At 36.0% G+C, this 12,193-nt stretch overlaps 1 protein-coding gene across 1 annotated transcript in view; it reads left to right on the top strand.

The window, feature by feature from the left end:
- LOC124595100 (sterol regulatory element-binding protein cleavage-activating protein) overlaps positions 1–12,193 on the top strand; it is a 241,904-nt gene that overhangs the window by 1,627 nt on the left and 228,084 nt on the right. Inside the window, exon 2 of the mRNA XM_047133693.1 lies at positions 686–895. Coding sequence (XP_046989649.1) covers positions 711–895 — 185 coding nt within the window. The 5' untranslated portion in view covers positions 686–710. The remainder of the gene's footprint in view (positions 1–685; positions 896–12,193) is intronic.

Here is a 12,193-nt window from a genome sequence, read left to right as displayed (position 1 = left end):
TTAAGTTTTATTTCTTGGCGCTCTGAATCACCTTGCGTTAGTAAATAGCAGTCCATGTACGAGTGACCTGTTGTATTTTCCTCAAAATTTGTTTATTTTAGTGAAAAGTTTGTAACAGTTTGTTGGATGAAAGTTTATTAGCAATACATCATCTTAAATCTCCCGTCGAGTACTTACTGTGGTACTAAATTTGTAAAGAAAGAGCAACCACAAATTATTTTCCACAAGTTGATATAGCAGCATCACATTGTGTCATCAATTAACTGTACAAGTTCGCCGTGTGCTGAAAGTAAAATATTTCATAAAATGCATTGATGATTTATAAGTATCATGACTGGGCATGTAGGTATTTCCATTATTACTTATGAATGGATAATGTGTGCAGCAGTTAAACATTGCCAGGCATTTAAAAATTGATAACACAGTTGGATGTATTTGCCCTGTTTGTCAGTTTATTTCATAAAATCTCTTTCATTACTGGCAACCATGAGATATAGGTAACAATTCTCATGGTGTGTGTAAAAATGTGACTCCTGTTATATGAATTTACAAGAGGTTTCGAGTTATATTATGATAGTAATAACTTCTAAGATAGTTGTCAAGTAGAAAGCTTTCTTCATTGTATCCTTTCTAGATTAAGTGCTTTCAGTACTGTTATTTTCAGAGGTATGTTTACCATGTCTAGCTTCTTGCTGTGGTGGTAATGTGGGATGGCAACTACCGTGTCACCACCAGATGGGCCTGCCCATGTGAACTCACATTCACATCAGCGATCAAGCACACGAGTGTCTCTGCCAGAGAAAGTTTCACAGCTGTATTACGCCCATGGACTGTTCTGTGCTAGTCATCAGTGGCTTGTTTTGGGATTTGCTGCCATTGTTGTTTTGTTGTGCTGGTGAGTGAGACTGCATCTATTCACTGTCTGAGCAGCAGAATTGACAGCAAAGTAGTACTTGAATTCATTATAGTTTTGCTTAGTTGATTCCATTTGGAGAAATTGGAGAGATAGCTTTTAGGTATGTTTGTGTTTCAATTAGTTGCCTACCTATAACTGTTTTTAGTTGAAGCGATTCACAAAACATATGTCATTAAGGTAGTAAAGTAGTGAGTAGTGAAATTCTGCACTCATATTTACATCATAAATTGGGACATTTTGTTTTTTCCTGTTCTTGTTTTTCAGTTGTGCCATGTAAATTTAGCATTACATACACACTGTAATTTGATTCTTCAGACAGGAATTTCTGCCGGCTAAAGTAGGGGATTCCTCTTACTACTTCAGTCCCTCCAGCCTCCTCATGAAGTGCCAAATTACAATGTGTGGGTGTGGGTGGGTGGCCTTTTTTTTTTTTTTTTTTTTGAAGCCTGCACTCACATTTTCTTGAAATATTAAGTGGAGCCCCTCTGTGGCCTCGGTTACATAGTGACAAACGAAAATATTTGCTGTCATACCTGCATTGGTTAGTATATAGGAAAAAATCCTGCTAAAAATGCAGTGACTTATTTTCACCTAGGTTGTTAACCATTTTTAACTTTTCAGAGAAGCGTTTCGGGTAGCGAATTTCAAGTAATACCTACACGTTTTTGGGGTTGCCTGTTAAAATTCGCTTCTTTTGCCATAACACAGCAGACTTTACAGTGTCAGATAACCAACACATTTTTCAGATGCAGTTGCGAGAGAATTCTGAACAGTGGTTTATTAAGTGAGGACCTGAAAAAAAGTAAGGTCACTAGCTTATGAAAAAGCACATCCTCATTACAAAAATAAACATGTTATGTCTTCATTTATGTTCTTTAAAAGCCCATAAAATTTCTCTTTTCACGAGTTATTGAAGGTCCTTAAACATTACATTCTTTTGTCGAAAAAGTTAGTGGAATAATATGGCAGATAACGAGGTTTGCATAATAACCATATAGCAAAATACTCTCCTCATTGTGTGCTATCATTTGCTAAAATCTCATTTCAGTACTTCAAACCGCTTATGAAATATGAGGAATGTTATGGATATTTTACTCCGCCATTATTGCTGGTGTGGCACAATCACAAATGAGTGTGCTACATCAGATCAGTTATCTTGAGCATAAAGTAGAACTCAATATGTTAGCTGAATTTCATACACAGCAACATATTGTGTAATATGCACCAACACAAAATCATAGCAACCCTTAGTTTTCATTGCAAACTTTTTTTTAATTTCGTGCAGTCTTACCTTCACTTAAATATCACAATGACTATGACAATTAACGAAATGAATCATATGCCATAATAACCTGACATTAGAAGCTATAAGTAACACAAAGATGAAATTCTTTTTCCGAAGGGTTTGTGTAAAATTGTTTAAGAAAAGATTGCAGAGCTTGCACTGCAATTCTGTCATTGCCAACCAGCTGAAAGCTGACCATCAGTCGGCTTCCCCTTCCAAATGAACGAATGAACTTGCTGGCACTTTGGGCAAAAATTGGTCACTGTGTATCAGCCACTGTACCCTGCTCCAACTTTTAAGACATGGTGATTAAATAACAGTTCGAAGCTACAAAAATATACACACAAATGAAAAGATCTCTGTAATGTATAAATGTTTACCAGTGTTCACCTTATGATTTTTTTTCCTTACTTTGTGCAGTATTGAAGGAGTCCTCAATTCTAAAGTGTAATTTTTGTTTGTCATTCTTGTTTTTTACATAACTTTTTGGGGGTGGGCTTTACTGCAGGTGTTGATTGACATAGAAATTCTGCCTCTGGTATGGAGGGTATTGCAAGCTCTGTGTTTCATGACATTATCAATACTGGGCAGATATAAACGTAAATATTGCAATCTTACAATGAGGGTGTCACAGTTAGCAATGATGCTTCTTAACGAGTACAGTACAGAGTTGTATATTCTGTCGTAATTGTAGTTCTTTAAGTTGTGGTTACTGTCGTAATTGTAATTCTTTAAGTTGTGGTTACAGCCTTGGTATCAATGAACTTAATTGTTTTATGTATAGAATTCCTTCAGATTCATTACATGTGGTCACGTTTCATCATTACTTTCAACTTTAACTTGTTTTGAAACCTTTTCAAATTCTTGCCTCCTTAAATGCTTCAGAAACAAAAATACTGTTTCAGCATGTTAACATGTGTACACATTTTTGCTATTCTTAATTTATTTATTTTTTTGCCAGTCCTTTCAACATCTTATTGCACAGGATAGTGGGAATTCTCAATATTTTTGATGCTGTTTCTTGCTTGGAAATTTCCCAAGACAGGGTGACTGGACTTTTACATCTATGGCTATACTCTGCAAGACATCTTACACTGCATTTTGTGGCCATGATCATTTCAGAAGACATGTGGGAGGAAGTAATATGTTGCTTGACTCTTCTTCAAACATACTCTCTTGGAATTTCAACAGTAACACCGTCAATGATGCACAGTGTCTCTCTTGTAGCAATTGCCGCTTCAGTTTTATTGAGCATCTCTGTTACACACTTTCGCTGACTGAACAGACCCATGATGAAATGAGCTGCTTTTCATTGGATGTTATCTATCTATTTCACAAACCCTACGTGGTAAGGGTCCCGGGCTGATGAACAAAATTCAATCATTGGTCAGACAGTTGTTTTGTAAGCCTCTTGTTTCATGAGCGAGCTACACGTCCTTAAGATTCTTCCTCAGATCTGCTTTTTTTACAATTAACTTCATGTGATCATTCCTCTCTAGCTTACTCCTAGGTATTTTTTGGTAAATACTATTTCCAGTTAGTTTTCACCAAAAGTTTAATTGAACAGTGGTGGATCTCTTCATCTACTTGCATGAGATACATTATATTTATTTACAGTCAGGGTTGAATACCCGTCCCTGTTTCAGATATAAGTCCTCCTTGGGTCTTCTCGCATTTCGCTACAGTCATATCACATTCCCGTAGACAGCATCATCCGCAAATAGCCTGATGGAGCTTTCATTGTTACCCACAAGATCTTTTATCTTTGTTGTAAACTGTAATGGCCCTATAACACCCCCCTTGGATTCTCCAGAAATTACTTCAACATCTGTCGATTTCATTCCATTAAGAATAATGTGTTGAGTTCTAGCTCATATAAAGTCCTGAATCCAGTCACAAATCTGATTCGATACCCTGTGAGCTTACATTTTGCATAGAATGCCCTTCACGATGTCAAGCAACATGGCATTGACCTGGCCACCTTTAGCTATGGTGCTCCGGATTTCATTGATGAGCCGAGTGAATTATGTTTTGCAAGATCTCTGTTTGCGGAATCAGTGTCCCCCCCCCCCCCCCCCCCCCCAGAAATGTCATAGTGTGTGAGTGTAGAACATACCCCATAAGTCTATAACAGATTGTCACTAACAGTATAGGCCTATAATTGTGGTCATCATTATACCAGTGACTTGTGACAAACTATTGTTAGAAGAGGAGCAGTTACTTTCACGTAACCATTTGTAACGATGTTCGATGACAAGAAGAGGTGTGACTTTGAATTGCAAGCAAAATCCACACCTCTCTCCCATCGGTTGACTTACTTGATCTGCGGAGCCGATCTTCTTCTCTGGATTGCTGGCTCCTTTGATCTCCAAACCCTTCTTCTCTGAAGAATAATGCTGGTTACAGGAATTTATAAGGCACTCTATTTTTGAAATATTTTAGCATTCGAAGAATACTTTTAACTTCGGCATAGTATATTTCAACTTCCACAGAGAACAAATTCAACATTTCTCACATCAATATTCGAATGTTTATAAGTCAACTGATTTGTCTCACGTTAGACTCGACAAAAACATCTACAGTAGTGTAGTTTTTACAACCACATAATTTATAAACATGTCTTGCTTCTAGCAAGTCCAGCACATGAAGTACAATTAAATGTCTATAATCAATTGTTCATTTTTCTTTAACAATAATCACAGACACTAAAACAGTAAGGAATACTTCATGATTACTTCTTGCTCTTCCAATAAAACTTCCGTGGCGCGAGTGGCAAAAACTTGTCAATACCGTTTGACCGTCGCGTCTAACTTGTACTTATGACTCCTTTCCAGCCTGCACACACAAACGTGTCGTGCAGTATGTACGTTCTCCCACACTTATTTTTAAAATATCATGTGTTTGAGACAGTAGAAGAACGAGTGGTTCTGGAATTTACATGGAAGTTCTTGAAGCACTACATATTGCTCCCCTCAGCTCTAACATGTGATATTTTATACATACTCATTATGTACATTAGTATTACATAGAATAACAATTCATAATTCCTGCATTTTTTTATTAACCATGCATAACTCTTTTATTTACTATTTAGTTTTTCTTTTTTCATTTTACTTTGATTATAAAATGACAGTAGGCCCCTATTTCACTCAATGTTGGAGTCAATACTTTTATATCTAGGAGTAGTAGGGCCTAAACCTTTGGGTTTCCAATTGTAAGCTCCAGGTGTTACTGACACTTGAGTATTTTACTCTTTTATTCTAATTCTTTGTACCGCTTCTTTAGTATGTAATAGCCTCATTAATTATAGACTGTTTGTAGTCTGGAGGAACTCTGGGTAAATGAAAGTGTTCTTCTTGACACTTGTAAACTCGCGTAAAACATAATAATTCTATTGGAATATAGAATTCAAACTTACCAGAATAATTCGTATGAAATATGCGACTTCTGTCACAATACTGTCCTTTTCCCCTAGGATCAGTACCTATATCTTACAGGTGGATTGACCCTATGAGTGCACATACTCTTTCCGTTTTGGTAGGTATGCTCCTCTTAGTTCTTATTCTCCTATGGTACAGGTCAATCCCTTTCTTGGTGCCCCTGTCCACACAGTATAGGTCAGTCTTTCTTAGGTCTGCCTATCAGCCTTTTATATTCAATAAAAACTGGGTGCCCCCCCCCCCCCTATCCTTCCCGAGTAGGCCTCATGGTTCATTGCCCTAGTATACATCTTAATGTACACTGTGGTTAAATATTTCCTGGAAAAAATGAAAATCTATTTCACACTCACTTTTTAATACTTCATTTAATACCCTAGAGTCCTCCTCTACTTTTCAACTTCTGTAATCTTTAGTAGATACTATGTCTACCCATATTATCTGACTCTTAGTAGATACTATGTTTACACCTAATGAACAAGTCCCACTACTCTATGACTCATCACTCCATCAGAGTATTTGCTACACCGACTTTACTTAATTAAGCATCATAATGAACTCCAATCTGGCTTGCGTTCTCCTTCATTACCCACGCCTCCTTCTTATGTATACTCGTTGTAAAATTCTATATTTACGTATATATGTGATATGAAATCTTTATAGTTCTCATATATATATATGTATTTTCCTATATATACATACAATGTAGAACTGTCACAATAAATAACAATGTGTGCATATTTCCCGATGTACACATATGTTCCCTCTACAACACCTGACGGTTCATATCTCTCGACAGGTTTCTAGTTGGTAGTTTCACTGTTTGCGTACTCGTGTATCTTTGTGTGTGTGATGATATGTGTTTGTGGAGCCTGATTCTTCGGCTTTCTTATCTGGAGATAAGTTGTAGGTTATTGGAAACCACGGAGAATATGAAGGACTTCTGCAATAGAAGTAGATGAATGTGGAAAGAGGGAAAAAATAGGCAGGTATTCAAAAGAGAAGTAAGAAAGGAAAAAATAGAAATGGTTGCTAAGTTCGAAGAAGAGAAAGAAGATAGCCCCAAAGACAGGAAAACCTTTCAACCCCCCTTCCCCAGGATCCCTACCTCACCAGTACTTGAGTGAGAAGCTGGAGGAGGTATGGTGTTAAATTGTCTCCTACAGAACGGACATTCTCACCTTCGCCTTGAGGTCCCTGAAGAAAATCTTATCAACCCTTATGGAACGGCAAATGGTAAAGAATCAGTCACACTTGTTTGCGAGGGTTGTTTGGAAGGGAGTGGTGTGTGTTCTGTGTTCGCCATTATTTATATGTTGGTGTAAATCATGTTTTAATCTACAATGCCCACCCCTTCCAAAAATTATACAAACCCTCCCATTTACATCACATTTCATAAAAGGTATAAAATATTATATACCGAATAGAAAATTATACACTACTATTAAATAGTTGTGTAATTAGTCACTTTATATTATCTTCTTACACATATGTAAAATCCTCCATTCAGTTTATGTTGTCTTGACATCACTCTGTTTAATTAGTACCATCATATTATACTTTTCACTTATATAACAGTGTATTCGTTTCATGTCATGTCTAGAGATCACTGTTCATTCACGAGTCTCTTAAGTTTTCTACTTGACTGTCATATCTGGTTTCCTAGGTACTAAATTATAGGATAGTTTAAGATTTTAGGAATAGATTATAGAATAGTTTAAGATTTGAAGGGAATTCGGTGCAGGAAAACTATCTTGGAAGAAACATCGAAAACATCTCGAGATCTGACGGTCGTCACTCTGCCCGTTAACTCAGAATGTTAATGTTCCTGGGGGACATATAACTTTATTTTCTTTACATTGTATTTTCCCTTCTCTGATCCAGTTGTAGGATCTACTAAGAATAAGGCTTTGGGATGTATTGCTGCTTGTATTTGGTAAGGTCCTTCGTATTTCTGAAAAAACTTGTGTGTGTGTTTTTTTTGAGGCAGAGCTCTGATGATGATGTTTTACCAGAACTAGGTCATCGACCTTGTACTGAGATTCAACTGCTTTCTCATTATGTTTACTCACTCTGTGTTGTGCCTTTCCAACTAAATTTCTGGAAACTATTACCTGATTAAGATCATAATTGAAAGTAGTTTGTTCAGGCCAATTACAACATTTAAATAGAGGTTCTCCTACAAAAGGTTTGCCTATTACTTCTAAAGGTGTTAATCCAGTTGATAAATGTAGTGATTCATTTAAAATAGGCTCAAGGTCTTTGATCTTCGTTGCCCATAAAGTATGTTTTTCATGGCAGTAGGTGCAGCATAATTTCCCAATCTCTTTCATTACCCGTTCACATGGATTCGAGGATGGGCTATAGTTGGATATTAACACTTGACGAATACCTTCCCATGCTAAAAATTCTTTAAAATCATTACTACAAAATTGTGGTCCACTATTGGAGAGAAACCGTTTCGGTTGCCTACCTCCAGAAAATATTATTGCTAACAGCTTATCATGATTGGTGTATTTCCTTTTTTAACAGGATACAATTTAACTTACTTTGACCAACACTTGTGAGGATTAAAATGTACGGCACTCCTCCCTTACCTTTCGGAATTGGTCCAAAGAAATCCGCTGCTGTAAGATCGTATATAGACTTAGGAATGATTGCGTACATTTTGTATTTAACTCTCTTTAACCTTCTGACAGTTTTCATAAGTCCTAATTAAAGATGCTACTTTATGTCCCAACTTTTTAAAATAATAGAACTTGTTCATGTGGGATATACACTTTTTTATTTCAAAGTGTCCATATCCTATATTAACATACCACACAGTTTCGTCCTCCATCAACTTGGGGATGCATAAATGCCACCGTTGTGATGTTATACTATGTCTCCAAAATAAATTATGACCCATAATTTTCCACTTTCCTGCTTGATTAGGAGGCAAGGAGTTCCTAATACACATAGCAAACATTTCGGTAAAATAGGGATCATGATGTATGTTCTCTGTTACTCTTTGTGCCATCTCTTGTACCCTGGTGTGTCAGAAAATTAATTGCAAAAATTACGCCGGGTCCTTCCATCCATTTTAACTCTTCCATACCTATAGGTAAACTAGACAAAGTGTCTGGTACAATATTGTCAGAACCTTTTACATACTGTATTCTAATGTCATATTCTTGTAGGAACAACATCCATCACATTAGTCTACCATGTAACAAACAACTATTCATCAAAAAAGATAGAGCTATATGATCTGTGTAGATATGTATTTCTGACCCCCATACTAGTGTTCAGAATTTTTGGACACTCCATACTATTGCTAACAGTTCTTTTTCAGTAGCTGTGTAGTTTAATTCATGTTTATTAAGACTACAGCTAGCAAAAGCTATAGATCTGTGATTTACATTATCTATACCTCACTCTCCTTGGAATAGTTGTGCTAATCAGATGTATCGGTTGCAATTTTAAATGGTTTGCTCATACTCGGATGATGCCATATGGGTGCTTCTACTAGTGCTCTTTTTATGTTTTTAAACACATTATTTATGTTTGATCCCTTTCTTAACAAATGTAAAATTGTTGTGTCATTTAGTTCTTGTCGCCTAACATACCGTCTATAGTATCCCTTCAATTGTCTCACATTTTTAGGGGGTGGACATTCTTTAATAGCTTTTATGTGCTCAGGATCTGGTCTAATCCCTTGAATCCCTACAAGATGCCCTAAAAACTTAAGCTTGTGCCACGCAAAGTGTGATTTAGACAATTTCACTGTAATACCTTTTCTTTAAGTTTTTTCAGGGTCTTACTCAGTGTCAGGCAATGTTCTTCCCAGGTAGCTGAGATTATGAGAATACCATCTACATATATTATTAAATCCTTTAATAAATCTCTTTCTAATGCTTTGTCCAGAGCACATATAAATACTGATATGGAGATATTAAGTCCAAAACAGGAATGCTGTATAGTTTTTTGACTCCGGGTGTAACCTAATTTGCCAATATCCAGCAGTCAGGTCCATTGTGCTAAAAAACTTTGCGTTCTCAAATTTGTTAATTGGTCTTTCTCGTTCTGTTTCTATATGCTTATTCTATGTACACACGTCTAGCATTAGTCGCACACCTCCTGTAACATTTTTTATCACTACTAAAGGGTTATTCATGACACTAGAACTAAGTTATATTATATTGTTGTCAATCATTTTGTCATTTTCCTACTTACTGCTTCTTTCAAACTTACCAGTATTGAATATGGGTTACAGAAAAATTGAATGTCATCTTCGATTTTAAACTTGCATACGTAATCGCTGATATTACCGGGACGATCGGAAAATACTTCTTCATATTCCCTTAGAATTCTATATAAATCTAGTTGTTGTGCATTGGTTAATATTGGGGATTCTTTTACTTTGTTTTGTAAGTCAATCCTATGTACTAATTGGTCTACATTATCGATCTCTGGTGACAGTTGTGCTGTAGCTGCTAATCACAGACATTGACTATCAGTTGTTTGTTTACCACTGTAGGTGTCTGTCACAAACGGTACCCAATATCTACTGTCCCCTTTCCCAAAACATAGAAGATTTTCCTCAAAATTTAAAATGACTTTAGATTCTAATAACCAAACTAACCCAAATAATACATGTCCACTGATATTTTCTACTATTAACAATGTCTGATGAAACTCTTAAGCAGGACTGTTCCTAGCCTATCAGTGTATCTTAATTCATTACAGAGGCAACCACTTCTCCATTTGCCATAAACCTCTTTGGCCGGACTATTCCTAGCCTACCAGTGTACCATAATTCATTAAAGAGGCAACCACTTCCCCATTTCAATTCATACTAAAGAGTAACAATATGTCTATTTTGACACAATCTGTATGTCAGCTCAAGGCAACATATAGTGATTTCCATTATTTTTGCCACAGGAATTGCTTCTATTGTGCACTGTCGTATTCACTTACCTGGTTTAGCATCGCCCAGTTCTTCTGCAGGCGTCAGCATATTTTTATGAATTATTTCATCTGTATTCTATTTAATAGCCTTCATCTTGCTTTCATATTCTTAAAATATTTTAAGACATAAAAGTTTGTTTATTGTTGTTGTAAATATTTAACAGTTGTTCCGCTACATGCTGTATAACGTGTCTTTTTCATTTTCACCCATGCTATGCAGATGCTTATTCTGCTAGGTTACTTTGTTTGTGTCATGGCTTGTTTCTTTGTTGTCACATTCAGTACAGGAAATTTACTCATCTTAACCTAGATAGTGAGTAATGTTAAAGAAGACAGATAACAGTTCTGAATGAAAGAAGGGGAAGATCTAACAGTAGGACAAGAAAACAAAGTATGCTGTCATTTAACTCGGGCACCTGGTAATTGTCAGTTACCTGGCAATACAAAGTACATTATTGTCCTCAGAGATTAGTATTCATAATGTGTTTTCATGTCACTGATTGAGATTTCATCTAAAAACTCTTGTGGTGGTGGTATTTCTGTAGTAGAATGAGGTACTTCATTCACAACTTTCTCAAATTCAGCGACATAATCTACCCCCATATGATGCTTCTTAGAAGTGAGCTGATAATTTTGTTTACCATAGACGAATTGAATATATATTTGACCATTTTTTGCTAGTGGTTACTGCCAGAAGCTGGCTTTGAAGTCTGTTTATTGATATCTTGACACCATTGAACTTCGGTACATGACCTTCTAATACCTCACTTCTGTGCATTTGTGGTATAATGACTTTTTCACTATGAAACCTTCTGTCCATAAAAACTTCACCTTTCACTCTTGTTTTGTGTGCTGCAAGACCAGTCTTGATTCAGGAATGCTTGAATAAATTCTTTATATATTTTACATGTGTTACTGATCCCTGTTCCCCATAATTTTGCTTCTCCTTCTAAACTGTTGTCCATGAATTTCATTTTTTGTTGTTCTGTAATGTTTTTTGGAATGATGACCTCAAACTGTCTACTGAAGGCTACTGGTTGTATAGTTCCCTTACTCGAGAAATGATGGAAGTTATACGCATTAGTGTGTTTTACTACTCCACTTACTTGAACGGTACCTTTCTTTCTTGTTCCCAACAAATTTCTACCTTTTGTTTAACTTCATTCTCAATTATGTCTTGTGTTTTAGGAAGTTCTTTTTGCACTGCTTCTCTCAGTTTGCTCTGAATCACAATTGTGTTACCTTTACAAGAGGATTCTACATGTGAAATGTTAAACCAAGTATATCATGGTCTTTTATGATATGCTGTAAATTACAAACTTCTAACTTTTTACCCCTATCTTTTATTTCATATTCTGATTTCTTGGTACATCCTTCAGTTTTAACTTCAAAATTTGTTGCCTTTTGTTCCAAAGCATCGAATTTACCATTAATTTGAGCTATTCCTACATTAATTTCTTTTAAGCCCTTATCTGTTCGATTTTGAACTTTTCTTAATTCCCCCATATATTCTGTTTGTGCCTCTCTTTGTACCTGCAAAATAAATTTTAATTCCCCCATATATTCTGTTTGTGCCTCTCTTTGTACCTGCTAAATAAATTTTAA

The sequence above is a fragment of the Schistocerca americana genome, chromosome 2 (genome assembly GCF_021461395.2).
Source record: "Schistocerca americana isolate TAMUIC-IGC-003095 chromosome 2, iqSchAmer2.1, whole genome shotgun sequence".
Classification (NCBI taxonomy): domain Eukaryota; kingdom Metazoa; phylum Arthropoda; class Insecta; order Orthoptera; family Acrididae; genus Schistocerca; species Schistocerca americana.
The sequence above is the reverse complement of the archived record's forward strand: the minus strand, read 5'-3'. Positions and strand labels throughout refer to the sequence as shown.